This window comes from Heterodontus francisci, chromosome 5, assembly GCF_036365525.1.
Source record: "Heterodontus francisci isolate sHetFra1 chromosome 5, sHetFra1.hap1, whole genome shotgun sequence".
In the NCBI taxonomy this organism is placed as follows: domain Eukaryota; kingdom Metazoa; phylum Chordata; class Chondrichthyes; order Heterodontiformes; family Heterodontidae; genus Heterodontus; species Heterodontus francisci.
The window spans coordinates 32,963,652-32,982,308 of record NC_090375.1 but is presented as its reverse complement, the minus strand read 5'-3'; the positions used below and the strand labels follow the sequence as shown (position 1 = coordinate 32,982,308).

At 41.6% G+C, this 18,657-nt stretch overlaps 1 protein-coding gene across 2 annotated transcripts in view; it reads left to right on the top strand.

The window, feature by feature from the left end:
• The window catches only part of ago2 (argonaute RISC catalytic component 2), a 133,795-nt gene that overhangs the window by 49,430 nt on the left and 65,708 nt on the right, over positions 1–18,657 (top strand). For both annotated transcript variants that reach the window (XM_068031294.1, XM_068031293.1), the window contains exons 2-3: positions 8,743–8,935; positions 13,988–14,108. In XM_068031294.1, coding sequence (XP_067887395.1) covers positions 8,743–8,935; positions 13,988–14,108 — 314 coding nt within the window. The remainder of the gene's footprint in view (positions 1–8,742; positions 8,936–13,987; positions 14,109–18,657) is intronic.

The window sequence follows — 18,657 nt, the reverse complement described above, 5'->3', positions numbered from 1 at the left end:
ACATCTGTTTACTTCTGTCAGTGAGTACATCACCATCTGCCAACTTCAGGGAAGCAACTTTGTTGATGGCAGAGCCAAGTGCCTCTTGATCCCTTCATACATAGCTTGTAAATTTCCTTTGTCATATGCAGTTTGGATTTCTTAACATAAGCTGATCCAGTGTTTGCGTGTTATCTCCCTCTTGTGCATGGCTGTCTTGGCTACATTCAGGTCATGCAGTGTCTTAGCTGTTGGGTTTATGTTATGCATCATGTAGCCAGTGTCTGCTGTTGAGAAATGTTGGAAATATTATATTAAAAGCAGGTACAGACTAGTTCTGATACTATGGCTAGAATTTTACGCCACCGCAACGAGCTGGATGGTGGTAGTGGGGGTGGTGGTGTAAAATGGAACGGAAGGCTCCGGGGAAGGCTTTCCCATCTCCTCCCCTGTTTACATAGGGCGGGAAGGTGGGGGGGGCGTTGCTGCCCTGCCTGCCCGCCCGAGGCCAATCAAGGCCGTTATGTGGCCACTTAAGGGCCTTTGCCTGCCTCCACGCGGATTTCCTGGAGCTGGGAAAAGCTGCCTGTGAAAACCAGGCGGCTGCGATCGACCCTGGGGTTGGCCCTGCTCATCGGCACAGGGTGCCCGATGGAGGGCTGCCCCTGCTATCCCAACCACCCCCAGCACCCAACACGCCCCCTTCTCTTTCCCCCATTGGCTGATTGGCCGGCAGCTCAATGAGGCGGGACCTCCTTCCTCAAGCGGGGTGGAAGTCCCGCCTCGGAACAATTAAAGCCTGGGGACCCGTAAAATGCGGGTCGGGTCCCCAAGCGAGGTGGAAGCGAGATTGCCACTGACTTTTCAGTCGGTGGCTGGCTCCCATCCACCCAATGTGAAATCCCAGCCTATGTAGAGTATTAGTCAGGCTACACCTGAAATAATGTATTTCTTGAACCCACGCTATAGAAAGAATTTAGGTGAGATGGATAAGGTGCAAAAAGCTACTAAAACAAGGGAGTAGAGAAAACACAAGAATCGGGTCAATCTACTGGGATTCTTCTTGAAGTAAAGACTATGTAAGATATGATTGGATGTTTTGAATGTACAGCATAAGTCAGGAATACTAACGAATATGACAGCAACATTATGACTGCTTGCAGTGTAAGTTTTGAGCCGCTATGACGATACACCAATATAGCAAAAACTGTAGAGGCCAGTAAAATACTACCAGAAGGACGTGGAGACTTTGGAGAGGGTACAGAGGAGGTTTAACAAGATCTTGCCTGGTCTGGAGGGCATTAGCTATGAGAAGAGGTTGGAAAAACTCGGATCGTTTTCACTGGAATGAAGGAGGTGGAGGGGCAACAGGATGGAGGTTTACAAAGTTATGAGCGGTATGGACAGAGTGGATAGTCAGAAGCTTTTTCCCAGGGTGGAAGAGTCAGTTACTAGGGGACATAAGTTTAAGGTGCGAGGGGCAAAGTTTAGAGGGGATGTGCGAGGCAAGTTTTTTTTTTTTACACAGGGTGGTGAGTGCCTGGAACTTGCTGCCAGGGGAGGTGGTGGAAGCAGATACGATAGCGACGTTTAAGAGACATCTTGACAAATATATGAATAGGAAGGGAATAGAGGGATATGGGTCTTGGAAGTGCAGAAGCTGTTAGTTTTGGCAGGCATCAAGATCGGCGCAGGCTTGGAGGGCCGAATGGCCTGTTCCTGTGTTGTACTGTTCTTTGTTCTTTGGATGCATCAGTTTAGAACATGGAACATAGAACAGTATAGCACAGTACAGGCCCTTCGGCCCACGGTGTTGTGCCGAACCTTTAACCTACTCTAGGATCAAACTACCTTCATACTATCATCCATGTACCTATCCAAGAGTCGCTTAAATGTCCCTAATGTATCTGCTTCTACTACCACCGCTGGCAGTGCATTCCACGCACCCACCACTCTCTGTGTAAAGAACCTACCTCTGACATCTCCCCGAAACCTTCCTCCAATCACCTTAAAGTTATACCCCCGGTGATAGCCCTTTCCACCCTGGGAAAAAATTCTCTGGCTATCCACTCTATCTCTGCCTCTCATCATCTTGTACCCCTCTATCAAGTCACCTCTCATCCTTCTTCGCTCCAATGAGAAAAGCCCTAGCTCCCTCAACCTTTCTTCGTAAGACATGCCCTCCAGTCCAGGCAGCATCCTGGTAAATCTCCTCTGCACCCTCTCTAAAGCTTCCACGTACTTCCTATAATGAGGCGACCAGAACTGAACACAATATTCCAAGTGTGGTCTAACCAGGGCTTTATAGAGCTGCAGCATAACCTCGCGGCTCTTAAACTCAATCCCCCTGTTAATGAAAGCCAACACACCATATGCTTTCTTAACAGCCCTATCAACTTGGGTGGCAACGTTGAGCGATCTATGGACATGGACCCCAAGATCCCTCTGTTCCTCCACACTACCAAGAAAAGATAGATTATTGCATTGAATAGATATCATTCAATGGTGAAATACCTCTACCGAAAATAGTTGTTTGGTAGAACAGAACTTGAGTATTGCTGAAAAAAGTCATTTTGTGAAAGCTTTTCCTCTTGTGTTCATCAGGACAATTTGCAAGAATAACCAATATAAGGGAAGCAACAAATTAATGCTGAGAAGTGAGTGCTGATTGGTTTTCAAGTGGACTCTGGTAGAGACATTGTTATGGAGCATGCACCAGTTTATGGTGACTGACAGTAAACTGCCAAACTTTCTTTGAAATTTAAACCAGGCAGCTTAACTCTGGTCAAGGCTTTGCCCTGAGGAATGAACCAGCAAATGGCCGTCACTTATTTTGTTTAGCTGTAACCGCACAATATGTGTACGTGTTCTTTCTGTCTGCAAAGAACAGGGCCCTGTGTATTAACATATGTAGCTTCCAGTACACACACACACGCGCCACACTGTGAGCCCTACTGATGAACTTCTCAGCGCACTGAGGATTATTTAGCAAATATTGTCCAATGGTGGAATTGCATCTAATGTTGGGCACTGTTTTGAGTTTTGCAAGCACGGGCTGGTTGGATACGGTCTGTACCTTGTCCATTGCGAATAGCGGAAGGGACATGCTGTTTGATATGATCCGCCAGTCTTTGGGACGTACGGCCTATATACTTAGCATCACACTGGCATTGAAATTCATGTATCACATTACTGATTTGTGTGATAGGCAGAACGTCTTTTTGGCTTGACGACCCATCCTGTTAGTGGCGAACAGCACACATGTTGCTACTGCATAGTAGCAGCGTGAAACAGCTAGCTTCATCTGTTGCTCAAATTTTTGGGATACATTACCCTTCCAAAATTTGAGCAACAGGTGAAGCTAGCTGTTTCATGCTTCTACTATGCAGTGGCAACACGTGTGGTACCATTCTTGTCTATCTAATCGTAGACAGAGAATCATTTGCAGTGGTTTTTCTTCCTGCTCTCGCACCATTACCTCTGGTGCCCCCCCAAGGATCTACCCTTGGGCCCCTCCAATTTCTCATCTACGTGCTGCCCTTTGGCAACATCATCTGAAAGCACGGCGTTAGTTTTCACGTATGCTGAGTGCCATCAGCATACATCTCACCACCACTTCTCTCAACTTCTCCACTGTTGCTAAATTATCAGACTGCTTATCCGATATCCAGCACTGGATGAGCGGAAACTTCCTCCAATTAAATATTGGGAAGACGGAAGCCATTGTTTTCAGTCCCTGCTCCAAACTCCGTTCGGTAGCCACTGACTCAATTCCTCTCCCTAGCAACAGTCTGGGATTAAGCTGGTCTATTCACAACCTTGGTGTCACATTTGATCCTAAGATGAGCTTCTGATCCCATCACCAAGACTACCTATTTCCACCTCTGTAGCATCGCCCGACTTTGCTCTGCCTCAGCTCATCTGCTGCTGAAACCCTCATTCATGCTTTCGTTACCTCTAGACTTGATTATTCCAACGTCTTCTTGGCTGGTCTCGCGCATTCTACTCTCCGTAAACATGAGGTCATGCAAAACTCTGCTGCCTGTGTCTTAACTCGCACCAAGTCTCATTCCCCTATCCCCCTGTGCTCGCTGACTTTGGCTCCTGGCCAAGCAATGTCTTGATTTTTAAATTCTCATCCTTGTTTCAAATCCCTCCATGGCCTAGCCCCTCTGTCTCCTCCAGCCCCACAAACTTCAGATATCTGTGCTCCAATTCTGGCCTATTGTGCATCCCTGATTTTAATTGCTCCACCATTGGTGGATGCACGTTCGGTTACCTAGGCCCTAAGTTCTGGAATGCCCTCTCTGCACGGTTTGCCTCTCCACTTGCTTTCCTCTTTTAAAACACTCCTTTTAAATCTAGCTCTTTGATCAAGCTTTTGGTCATCTGACCTACTATCTGCTTTTGTGGCTCTATGTTGTGCTTTGTTTTATAATGCTCCTGTAATGCACCTTGGGATGTTTTATTATGTTAAAGGTGCTATATTAATTTTTGTTTCGGAGCATTCTCAGCATACAAAGATGTTTCTCTTCCTGTAATATTGTGCACAGTGATTCTTACCTTTTTAGTAAGCTGTTTCTGCTCGCAACTATGAATTTCCCAGTGCTGCATATTTGACACGTTTCTAATTTGCATTACAGCATTTCTGGTAGCAGTGCGATGTAAATGTTGCAGCACTGGCACTGTCTGAGTAGGAAAGTACTTGAAGTGGCCTTTCCTCTTCTGGAGGCAGCAGTGGCAAACAAATGGTCACAGGAAGGCTTGACTACTCAGCCAGTTGCTATGGTCCAGAGATACAACATTTGCATTTTCAGCCTATCTGGATCCAGCCATCACCAAAGCTTTGGGTCAAATATAAAAGTTGCAGGAATTGGAGTGCTGTGCATGAAAGATTAAATTTGCATAGTTTTTCTATTGCTATCTGGTGCTTTGAAATCTGCCCTGCATGTTAAATGGTGCGGTTCCCAGGATACTGGTAAAACATCATATAACAGACGTAGTTCTGTAATGTTAGTTTATACTTTAATAAAAACAAGAAATGCTGGAAATACTCAGGTCTGGCAGCATCTATGGAGAGAGAAGCAGAGTTAAAGTTTCAGGTCAGTGACTTCATCACTGACCTGAAACATCAACTCTGCTGCTCTCTCCACAGATGTTGCTAGACCTTCTGAGTATTTCCAGCACTTTTGTTTTTATTTCAGATTTCCAGCACCTGCAGTATTTTGCTTTTATTTCAGTTTATACTTTGATGCACTTCAGTTATTTCCATGTCTTTGTGGAAGGTTGGTGAACAAAGGTGAACTATTCCTTGAAAGGATGGACAGGGAGTGAATATTCTGGATTTCTCGTGTACCTTCCTGTGGATATCCACAGAGTAGGAGCGTGGGAATAGGCTGTCTCATCATGTTGAACAATTACTTTGCCTCAGTATTTACAGTTGAAAAGGAGGATAACTTGCCGGAAGTCCCGAAAAAATTAATAGCCGATAGGGGACAGGGACATAATACATTTAACTTAAGTAAATCATCAGTAACAAGGAAATTAATGGAACTAAAGTGAGAAATCCCCAGGACCTGACTGTTTCCATCCGAGGGTGTTAAAGGAAGTAGGGGAGCACATTGTAGGTGCCCTTACTATAGTCTTTCAGAGTTCCCTAGATTCAGGAGTGATCCCTCTGGATTGGAATGTGACACGTCACTCCACTTTTAAAGATAGATGAAAGGGGGAAGCAAGGAAATTACAGACCAGTTAGCCTGACATCTGTGGTGGGCAAGTTGCTGGAGTCTATAATCAAGGATAGGGTGACTGAACACCTTGAAACATTTCAGTTAATCGGGGACAGCCAGCATGGATTCATGACGGGAAGGTCATGCCTGACAAATCTTATTGAATTTTTTGAAGAGGTGACTAAGGTAGTGAACAGGGGAGTGTCCATGAATGTTATTTATATGGACTTCCGGAAAGCATTTGATAAAGTCCCACATAAGAGACTGTTAACTAAGGTAGAAGCCCATGGAGTTGAGGGCAAATTATTGACATGGTTAGAACGTTGGTTGAGTGGTAGGCGACAGAGTGGGGATAATGGATAATTGGCAGGATGCAACTAGTGGTGTCCCACAGGGATCTGTGTTGGGGCCTCAGTTATTCACATTATTCGTAAACGACTTGGATGATGGCATAGTAAGTCATATATCCAAGTTTGCTGATACAAAGGCGGCATTGTTGACAGTCTAGATCTTAGCATAAAATTGCAAAGAGATATTGACAGACTAGGTGAGTGGGCAAAACTGTGGCAGATGGATTTCAATGCGGGCAAGTGTGAGGTTATACATTTTGGATCCAAAAAGGATAGAGCAGGGTACTTTCTAAATGGGAAGAGGTTAAGTACAGTGGATGTCCAAAGAGACTTGGGGGGTTCAGGTGCACAGATCTTTAAAATGCCACGAGCAAGTACAGAAAATAATCAAATTGGCTAACGGAATGCTAGCCTTTATATCTAGAGGGTTGGAGTATAAAAACACAGTGGTTATGCTGCAGCTGTACAAAACCCTGGTTAGACCCCACTTGGAGTACTGTGAGCAGTTCTGGGCACCACACCTTAGGAAGGATATATTGGCCTTGGAGGGAGTGCTACGTAGGTTTACAAGAATGATACCTGGACTACAGGGGTTAAGTTACGCGGAGAGATTACATAAATTAGGCCAGTTTTCGGTAGAATTTAGAAGGTTAAGGGGTGATCTGATTGAAATCTTCAAGATATTAACAGGAAAAGACAGGCTAGATAAAGATCAACTATTTCCACTGGTTGGAGATTCTAAAACTAGGGGGCATAGTCTAAAAAATTAGGACCAGACTGTTCAGGAGAGATGTTAGGAAGCACTTCACACAAAGGGTGGTCGAGGTTTGGAACACACTCCCACAAACAGCAGTTAAAGCTAGAACAGTTAATTTTAAATCTGAGATAGATAGATTTTTGTTCAGCAAAGCTATTAAGGGATATGGGCCAAAGGCAGGTATATGGAGTTAGGCCGCGGATCAGCCATGATCTCATCGAATGGCGGGACAGGCTTGAGGGACTGAATGGCCTACTCCTGTTCCTATCTTCCTATGTTCCAATGTCCTATGTTCCTATGTATGGATGAATGAATGAGGGTAGCTTATGGCTTGGTAAGATGGTGGAAGAGAACATAAAAATAGGTTCATGGCCAGGGTAATGTACGCAGTGATATGATGAACTTAAAACAGTTGATTCCTTAGCTTCCTTAATCAGACTTGCTAGTTGTTTATCATTGTATATAAAGCAAGGCTTTGTTAGGAGGAACATGTCTTTTAAGTTAGATAAGGGCCAGTGAAAAGTGCTGTTGAAATAGATAGTCTCTATTTGTGCATGGGGAGCACTCATTGCCTGATGCACATTTTTATATTGGTGCATTTTTGTTTGTAATGCTGTGCTGTTTCCATTTGTGTACATTATTTTTAAGTCGGTAGGTACTTTTAACAACAAAGTACACAGATTTATTAGGATTTTAGCTAGGAATAATGCTGAGTCTGAATTTATGTAACCAAATGCTTTTTAAACTAGGATTTAGATGAAGTGCAATGGTAAGTTTTAAATGTTTATATATTCACTTGAACTGCAGGAAACACACAGCAGCATAGTCAGATTACAGGTTTTATTCTTCCAACTCCTTGTGTCTGAGATTACCATTTGGAGCTAAGTGACACGAGGATAAATATTGTTCATAGGTCTGGTATTGTGGTTGGTGGGAGCAATGTAAGGTGATGAATTAGGATTGCACAAGAGCTGTAATTTTACCAGTACACTAAGGCTAGTGATAGACCTGCTGGTTGGATTGCTTACAGTTCAAACCTAAAATGTGATAATTTGGTTTATTAGATGTTTGTGTTCCCCCAAAAGTTCTTAAGGGGCTTATATACATAAATATTTGAAGGTAGCAGGATAGCAAGTTGATAAAGCTGTTGGAGCATATGGGATCTGTGGTTTTATAAATAGAGGCATGGAATGCAAATCAAGGAAGTTATGATAAACTTTTATAAAACACTTGTTAGGCCCCAGCTAGTTATTGCGTCCAATTCTGGGCACCACGCTTTGGGAAGGATGTCCAGGTCTCAGAGTGCTGAGAAGATTTACCAGAATGATAGTAGGAGTGAAGGACTTCAGTTACGTAGAGAGACTAGAGAAGCTGGAATTGTACTCCGAGCAGAGAACATTAAGCCAAAATTAACATAAATGCTTAAATTATGAAGACGTTTGAGTAAGTAAGGAGAAATTGTTTTCTCTGGTCGGAAGGCCTGAAGCCAGAAGATATAGATTTAAGTTAATTAACCAAAGAATCAGAGGGGAGATGAGATTTTTTTTTTTTTACTTGTTGAGTTATCACTGGGAATGCACTGTTTGGAAGCAAATTCAGTAAATTTTAAAAAAGGAATTGGAGATGTCTGTCTGTCGCTCCCTCCCTCCCAGCCACCCGCGATGCGCTGGGGAATGGGACCAATTAAGTAGTTTGTGCAAAGAGCCAGCGCAGGCACAGTGGCCTGAAAGGGTCCCATCCAGTGCTGTATGATTTTATGAAAATGCACTGATTATTACAGGAGTTACCTAGCTTGCTCAGAATTATTTATTTGCTGAGAATTTTTCAAGGTTTGAGTGTCTTTCTGTAAATGCTCAATATATTGGGATAGCTATAGATATATACAATCTATTTTAAATTCACTTTTGCAAATATGTTTCACTTCTAGATGTACCTTCCCCAACACCACCACCAGTGCAGACGTTGTCAACTTTCAAACCACCTGTGAGACCTGATTTTGGCACTATGGGTCGACCAATCAAGCTACAGGCCAACTTCTTTGAGGTGGACATTCCAAAAATTGAAATCTACCATTATGATATTGACATAAAACCAGACAAATGCCCAAGAAGAGTAAACAGGTAATGTGAAAAAACTAGTCAGTTTGTTGTGTCAGTTGTTTTAAAACAGGCTTTCTGAAATAGGAAATTTCTGCTGGATTCTTATGAACCATAATTATAACTGCCTAACTGCTCTGTTCAGGGTCTTGGTGTTAAAAGATTGCTAAGAGGATTCTCCATAAATTAAATCTTGTGAACAAGTTGGTGAAAAATTATTTCATTCCTTAGCGTGTGTAGGACTAGAAGGAAGAAAAATGTGATCAGTGAAGTCTGTCTGGTGCAAGAGTCGATGTAGCGGTCGACTATGGTCTGGATTGGATAGCAGGAGAGGGCTACTATTGGGAGAGATAGTGGCAGGAGTGTTGCTTATGTGAGAAATAACAGCAGTTTGCTTGGGGGACTTGCAAATCAGGAGCATGGGTTTTTTTTTATTTCACTGGATGTAGGTGCCGCTGGCTAGGCCAGCATTTATTGCCTATCCTTAATTGCCCTTGTGGTGGTGAGTTGTGAGTGGGAAGTGGCCACATTTTGGTGAAGACCAGGAAAAAATGAGCAAGTATGGACTTGGACCTGCTTAGGGTAGAGGGAGGGAAATCTAGAGCTGCACAATGGCTTCTGCGAATTGTAGTCTGGTTGTTTGAATGCAATCATTAACATCAGACTTGTACTTTGGATGAACACTTCAAACAAAGGAAAAGAATTGGAGTACTTGAGAAAAGATGTACAAGTGTTCAATTTACACATTGTGGCGACTGGGGGTTTCTCCACCCAGTCTGCGACGATCCTAATTGCCCCTCCCTGAAGCAGTGAAGATGATCAGAGTGGGTATAAAGCCATCTTATTCTCCTTTTGTGTAAATTTTGCTGTCAGTTTTACTTCATGCTTTATTTTAGTTAAATTTTAATTGCAAATATTTTGTTTTATTTGAGTCTGAGGCCTCTGTTTCTTCACTGTTAAAAATTGGAGTACATTAAATTTTTTATTTTGGTCCTTCCTGTCTGTCCCCCCCTCTCATCCTAGTTTTATCATGCATACGAGCACAAGAATGTGGAGCAGGAGTAGGCCACTCGGCCCCTAGAGGCTGCTCCGCCATTCAATAAGTTCATTGTTGAACTGATTTCTCCACATTACCACCTACCCCCGATAACCTTCCATCCCCTTGCTTATCAAGAATCTATCTACCTCTGCCTTAAAAATATTCAAAGACTCTGCTTCCACTGCCTTTTTGAGGAAGAGAGTTCCAAAGACTCACTACCCTCAGAGAAAACATTTCTCCTCATCTCTGTCTTAAATGGCCGACCCCTTATTTTCTAACAGTCACCTCTAGTTTTAGATTCTCCCACAAGGGGCAGCATCCTTTCCACATCCACCCTGTCAAGACCCCTCAGGAACTTTTATGTTTCAATCAAGTCGCCTCTTACTCTTCCAAATTCCACCGGATATAAGCCTAGCCTGTCCAATCTTTCCTCAAAAGATAGCCTGCCGATTTCAGGTATCAGTCTAGAAAACCTTTGAACTGCTTCCAAAGCATTTACATCCTTCCTTAAATAAGGAGTCCAATACTGCGCGCAATACTCCAGATGTGGTCTCACAGATGCCCTTTATAGCTGAAGCATAACCTCCATACTTTTGTCAGCATCTGTGGAAAGAGAAGCAGAGTTAACGTTTCGGGTCAGTGACCCTTCTTCGGAAGAAGGGTCACTGACCCGAAACGTTAACTCTGCTTCTCTTTCCACAGATGCTGCCAGACCTGCTGAGTGAATCCAGCATTTCTTGTTTGTGTTTCAGATTTCCAGCATCCGCAGTATTTTGCTTTTACTCCATACTTTTGTATTCAGTTCCCTCGTGATAAACTATAACATCCTATTAGCTTTCCTAATTACGTGCTGTACCTGCATACTAACCTTTTGCGAATCATGCACTAGGACACCCAGATCCCTCTGCATCTCAGAACTCCACAATCTCTCACCATTTAGATAATATGCTTCTTTGTTATTCCTGCCAAAATGGACAACTGGCATTTTCCCACATTATTCTCCATCTGCCAGATTTTTGCCCACTCACTTAACCTATCTGTATCCCTTTGTAGCCTCCTTATGTCCTCTTTGCAACCTACTTTCCTACCTATCTTTGTGCCATCAGCAAATTTAGCAACTATACCTTCGGTGCCTTCATTTAAGTCATTTATATAAATTGTAAAAAGTTGAGGCCCCAGCACAGATCCCTGTGGGCACACCACTCGTTACATCTTGCCAACCAGAAAATGACCCATTTATGCCTGCTGTCTGTTGCCTTGTGTTAACACTCTTACTGCGCCAAATTCTTCAGTCATAAATTTTTGCCACATTAAATTTAAATAAAATGTTACGCAAGTGATTTTGATGCCTGAAATTACCAGTTTCATCCTTTCCTTACTCAGAAAATCTGGGTTTCCCATGACCCTGATTGCTAATGCATCAGTATTAATATTGCGTTAACTGTGACAAATTGAAACCACCCAAAGGGAGCAGTACTAAGCATTGAACAATGTAGGTTAAGACATTATGCCTTCTGTAAAGCTGGAAAGCTGTTATTGAATGGGACCTGTCCTCTGTTAAAATTCCCTGTTACTGAGATTCATTTCATCAGAAAAATTCAATACCCAACATAGCAAGCATTCCTTTCCTCCCAGAATGTATGATTTTTAAGATGGCAAATAGCTTAAGTCTGCATAACCAGGTTCCTTTATCCCCTGCCCTCTCGCTCTATTTGGTCCAGAGGCTGAACTTGGTGTTGACTTCATATGTGCAATGCCATGGCAGATTGATCAGTTATAGTGGAAATAGAAAATAATCAACAAGAAAAGAGAAAAATATAGACACAACCATTTGCAATGAAAAATAAATTGACTATTAAGCTGACAAGTTCAACATACATGACAGGCAAGGAATATTATTCTAAATATACATCTAAATTTTACTGTGACCCAGCATATGTAGCATATATACCACAAGTTTTCAACTATTTTTGAATTTTTTGGTTAGAAAATATTTGTAGTAATGTTCGTGGAGAGTGGGGTGTGGTGGGGTGGATGCTGAATTGAGAGTCTAGCTGTAGTTCAATTTAGTAAAATACATAGCTTGAACATCAGAATATCTTGCAATTTGGTAAGATCTAAATTTTGGTAACCATTTTATATTTTGCTATCAAGTTGGATTCACTTTTATGAATGAAGTTGATTATGAGACATCTTTACCTTTTAATTTGAGTAATTTAATTTCCCCCAAACTTAAATTGTCTAAATTTAGCTTTTAAAAATAACTTTTCTGTATAGAACATCAAAAAACTATCTTTAGGATTTAATATGTCATAACATTTGAATTCCAACTGTAACCTGAAGCTATGACTGCATACTTCCATTATAAATTGCCCCTAGTATAGGTAGGTGGTAGGGGAATTGAGGGAAGGTGGGGATGTGGTAGGAATATGGGATTAATGTAGGATTAGTATAAATGGGTAGTTGATGGTCGGCACAGACTCGGGCCGAAGGGCCTGTTTCAGTGCTGTATCTCTAAATAAAAATAAATGTTAATTTATAACTGTACCGTTGCCTAGTTGAGACTTCATGCCAACATTATTGGTTGTGACCTTCGAATAAATGATCAAAACAACAATGTGTATTTATTTAGCGCCTTTACCATAATGTGTTTAACAGGAGTATTAAAACAACATATGCCACCGAGCCACATAAGGGGATATTGGGTCAGATGACCAAAAGCTTGGTCGAAGAGGTAGGTTTTAAGGGTCCAGGACTACGTGCTGAGGGACGCACTAAAGCTTGGGGCAGCCGCAGCAAAGGCTCAATGGGGAAAGACCACAGTGTAAGGTCCCCCCACCAAGCTGAACTGAGGGGCTGGATCCATGGGAAACCCCTTGAACTGTATCGTTAATATTTTCATTTGCTGTAAATGTAAAACGGTTTTTGGCATGACAATTGTGAAATGGAAGGATTGTGAAGAAACTCATGTTAGTATAGAAGGAAACTGATCTCCCTTGCAATGTTTGTATTTTTTGGTGCTGTTTGAAACTGTTTGGCAATGTAATTTTTGCAGATTTTTATGAATAAAGTATATTTTGGAAAAAAAAGAGGTAGGTTTTAAGGAGTATCTTAAAGGAGGAAAGCATGGTAGACACAGAAGAGTTGAGAAGGTATTCCAGGGCTTGGGGCCACCAATGGTGGAGCGATTAAGATCCGGGGGTGCACAAGAGGCCCGAGTTAGTGGGGTGGAGATATGAGGGTTGTGGGGCTGGTGAAGATTGCAGCGATTTTTGAGAGGCGAGGCTGTGGAGAGATTTGAAAGCAAGGATAAAAATTTTTATATTGACATTGCTTGACCAGGAGCCAATGTGGGTCAGTGGGCACAGGGGTGATAAGGGAATGGGAATTGGTGTGAGTTAAGACATGGACAGCAGAGTCTTGGATGACCTCATGTTAATGGAGAGTAGAAGACCAGCCAGGAATGCATTGGAATAGTCAAGTCTATAGTTAACGAACGCGTGGATGAGATTTCAGCAGATGAGCTGAGCTGGGTGATGTTAGAGGTGGAAATAGGCAGTCTTGGTGATGGCACAAATGAGGTGAAAAGCTCAAGTTGGGTTCTGATGTGGCACCAAGGTTGTGAACAGACCAGCTTAATCTCAAGACTGTTGCCAGTCCTGAGCCTTTGTACTGAAATCTTCGTTGGTTTCAACATGCTGAATTAATGGAAGCAAAACTTATATTTGGACATCTATGATTCTAATCCATTGGTTTGCTTACATATGTCACTACTTTCTAATAATACATTGTGAGATGTTGTTTGGGATGTTTTGACAATGTAGGAAGATAATCTAGTTGATTCTAATGTATGCTACTTGTCTCTTAGTACAATTTTACTATAATTAAAGCACAAATTGGGAAACGTTTTACGCTTAGATTAAGACTTTGTACAATAGTGTAAATTACATCACCTTAGTACATATCTGCCTGTTTTGATAAAATAAGTGCATATATCCAGTCAGCTGCAGAAGTGATATAATAATTTTACTTTACAGAGAAATTGTTGAACACATGGTTCAGCATTTTAAAAATCAAATCTTTGGTGACCGGAAGCCAGTGTTTGATGGAAGGAAAAACCTCTACACTGCAATGCCTCTTCCTATAGGGAGAGACAGGGTGAGTAAAATTAAATTATGAAATTCAAATGGTAAAGCACTGAGTGTGTACTGTCACGGAACATTTTTTTTCTCCTCTGTTTAAAAACAGTGTACCTTTTAAGACTGAGAAGTTTTAGATTTCTGAGAACAGTGTGCCACACCTATACCTATTGCTTAGAAAACAGTGAGAGAGAGAGGTCACATGGTGTAATGTTTCAATTTAACTGTTTTTAAAAAAAAACATGCTTTGAGAGACACCAGTGAAGCGTGCTTGCCTTGAAAGAAGAGAATTCTCAGCAGAAATTTTATAATAAGCCACATAGGTTAATTGCCTATGGAGAAAAAAATCCCTTTTGAAGAGAACATTCGTATTGCTGGGGGTAGCAAAATTCCTTTTTCTTTACCTCCAGTCTAAGGAGTCTTTGCTTCAATATTGAATCTCTCTTGACTGATTGTGTTTTCTGGAATTCACAGTAAAGCTTTGACTGAAGTCTGCCAATTTTAAAATCTACACATAGACCTGTCGTTCCCCGTGTTGAAAGAACTATTTGATGCCTGCTGCAGCCGAACTGCTTTGAATGCTTATCAAGAAAAGACAGTTTCATCATATCTGCGTGGAGACTTCGAGTAGCATCGGATTTTTTTTTTTTACACTAGGATAGCTCACCCATCAGGAATGTAACCCACAAAGACTCATTAACAGCTAATTTTTTAAAACATTATTTTTAAAATTGGTTAAATGTTGGTTTTTGAATGCAGGTGTGTAAATGGCGGAGTTAGGTTAAAGTAAGTTATAAAGTCTTTAGACATAGGATTATCTTAATAGTAATTGAGTTAGTTTCAATAAATAGTTAATCTGTTTGTCTAAAGATAACTGGTTTGATCTGTTTTATTCTGGGGGTTACTAGAGTGTTTAATTTGGCTGTTTTCTGGTTGGGTAACTTTAATAATATGCTGCAACCTGTGGAGTGATGGGACTGAATTACCAGTGCATTGCTCCTGCCTCAGTCGTAACTGTACCCTTACATTAATTGTTATGAGAGTTTCCATGTATCTTTGTTAAAACTTGGAATTTATATTTTTAACTGAAGAAGCTGACCTTTGGGAGCTATTTTTTTTGAAAGGAAGTTCAAGAAAAGTTTAACCAGTATACAAGTTTTTACTGGAAAGCAGGTGATTTCAAGTTAACACCACAGTGGGTTGACTGAAGAGCTATTTTGTGTTGACGAGTGAATTTATGAATAGCATGAGACTTGCCTGGAAAAAAGTTTTGGTTTCAGTTTGAAGTGTTAAAAGATGCTGGTTTTTGGACTAAAAGCAGGCAGTTGGAATTTGTTTATGGATCTGCCAGGAGTTCAGAAGAAAACTGTTACCTCTGTTTGAAGAATCCCTGCTCTTGAAAAGCAGAAGCTTGTATGAAGTTCTAATGTTATGTCCTGTTTTTTTGAACACATCCTGAATGCTTGCAGAAACCTTGCACCTTTCAAAGGTCTTTGTATCGAATGTGAGAGAGCAGACACCTCTGTTGCTGCACACCTGCTGTAAGACCTATGTGAAGCCTTCTGCAGTTGAATTTCTTTCAATGCTGACCCAAACAGACTGTTCGTCAACTCACCTGGAAAGATTCCTAGTGGCAGCCAACTATTTGACTTTGGGACGCCTCATCAAAACAAAGGACTTCCATATTCAGAATCAATTTTTTTAAATTCCTGCTATTTCTTTGTAACAGCTGGAAGCAAACATCCATTTTTTCTGGTTAACTGGTTTTTGGATGTATGAGTGCATGAGAGGGCTAGGATATATAAGAAAAAAAGGGCTTTAATATTTCAATGCGTGTATATATTTACTTCATATTGGTTAAGACTTGGTTTATTGTAATCTGATAATTTAGTTGTTAAAGAAACCTGGTTGGCGTGCTTTCTTGGGACAAATAGAGTGTCTAACTGGCTTTTCGATAAGTGGGAAAATTTATTGATATGTTGTGATCTGTGGAGAAATCGGACTGAATTAAGAGTGCATTCCTCCCGCGTTGGTCGTAACAGTTGGATCAACTCAAATGTTGCCTTTTAATATATAGAGGTTTGAAAAATATAGAGTGCTGGTTTTCTGTCACCACAGGATTAGATATAAAAATTATAATATATATGACAGATGGATAGTTAGTAGGCACTCTTCAATTTTTGAAAAAATTATATTGTGCCAAAGGCAGTATTCCTTTCCTCTTAGAAGAGCAATAGTTGTGGTTTGTATTCGTTACTTAAAAACAAAATGGTGCATGGCTCTCAAAAAGCTGACAGGTCCCATATTATACACGTACATCTGGGTTTGCACATTTGTGGTACTCTTTCTAGAACAAATCTCACATCTAAAGCAATAGTTTCATGGCATCATTACTAAGACCAGCTTTCAATTCTCTTAGATTTTCTAATTAATTGAATTTTTTTTTTAACTAGATGAATTTAAATTGCGCCAGCTGCCAGAGTGGGATTTGAACTCTTGTCCACAGGATGTTAACCTGGGCTTCTGGATTACTAGTTCAGTGACATTACCACAATGCCACCATCTCCCCAAAGTCTAGACCAAGCTTGTCCAACATAGGGTCTGTGGGCCAGGATCCCGCCCGCCAAAGGTTTCCATCTGGCCTGCGGGTGTAATCTGCGCTTGGGCTGTTCCTCATCCTTGCTAGGGGTCCGTGACTGGAGATGGGAAATTTCCCATTGTCGTCGTCCTCTTTCAGACTAGCCTTTTTAATAAAAAAAAAAAAATGACTGTCAGTTTCACAGCTGACAGCCGCTGAAGCAGGGACGCAGTTCCCAACTTCGGATGAATTCAGGGTTTTCTGACGCTTTTTTTTTAAAAGCCCACCAGAAATCTCCAAATCTGTCCCAAGTTGGGAAGCGCATTCCTGCTTCAGCTGCCAGCTGTGAAACTGATGGCCTGATATCAAACAAATGGACAAACCACAAAGCTACTGTGCTGAGCGCTCCCGCTCCCTTTAACTGTCAGAGAGTGTGAGTGGGGGGGGGGGTGGGGGGGAGAGGGAGAGTGAGAGTGAGCGTGTGGGGGGTCAAGATAACTCTTGACAGATGAATATCTGTCCAATATTCAGCATCACTACAAGTGTGCGGACAGACATTGACTGTTTGTGCAAGCAAATAATGCCGGGTATTACACTAAATCAGCGTCCAACGTAGTGATGAGAAAGTAAGTCAATAAATTAATCTTATTTAAAACCTCTTCACAAAAATGCACATTTGTTGTTTTGATAGTAAGATAACTTTTTAATGCCTTTATCTTTCCGAAATTCTCACTGTCCCCTACCCCTCCCAAATGCAAAAAAGGTTGGACAACTCTGGTCTTGACACTCTAGCAAGGGAAAACAGCCTCTCAGCTCGATGCTGGCATCCTCTTAAAAAGAAATTCTAGATTTCAATCACATCACTTCCCATTCTTCATTGCAGAGGACATAGGCCCATTTCTACTCTATCTCCTCATAGGACAACCTTTTCATCCCAGGAATCAATCTAGCAAACCTTAATTACGCCCTCTCTAAGGCTAGTATATCCTTCCTTAGGTAAGGAACACCATATTCCAGCTGTGGTCTCACCAAAGCCCTATATAATTGCAGCAAGACTTCCTTAATTTTTTATGCTCGAGCCCCCTTGCAAAAGGGCTAACATCATTTGCCGTTCTAATTGTTTGCTGTTACCTGCATATTAACCTTCTGTGGATTTGCGTGCTAGTCTTCTGCAAACCAACACCGTCCTAGCCTTCCACTGCTTTTCTATTCTTCCTACCAAATTGGATAATTGCACATTTCCCCACATTATGCTCCCATCTTCTTGATCGGTCTATATTCATTTGCAACCATTAGAACTTACTTTCTCACCTAACTTGGATGTTACACTTAGTCCCCTCATCTAAATCATTGAAATCAGGATACTGAGTTTGGACGATCAGCCATGATCGTATTGAATGGCGGTGCAGGCTCGAAGGGCCGAATGGCCTACTCCTATTTTCTATGATATGGACTGTAAATAGCTGACGCTTAAACACTGATCCTTGCAACAATCTGGTACTCGACCCAAAAATTAACTATTTGTCTTCTGTCCGTTTGCCATCCCTCAATCCATGCTAATGTAATACACCAATCCCATGAGCATCTTGTGTAACAACTGCCTGTGTGGGACCTTATTGAATGTGTTCTGTAAATCCAAATATACAAAATAGACTGATTCCCTTTTTTAATTTCAGTTACACCCTCAAAAAACCTCAATTGTTTTAAAAAAAAATAAAAAATAAAAATTTGTTCATGGAATGTGTGTCGCTGCCAAGGGCAGCATTTATTGCCCCATCCCTTATGGCCATGAGAAGGTGGTGGTGAGTTGCCTTCTTGAGCCGCTGCAGTCCTTGGAGTGTAGGTACGCCTACAGTGCTGTTAGGAATGGAGTTCCAGGATTTTGACCCAGTGACAGTGCAGGACTGGCGATATAGTTCCAAGTCAGGATGGTGTGTGGCTTGGAGTGGAACTTGCAGGCAGTGGTGTGCCCGTGCTGCCTTTGTCCTTC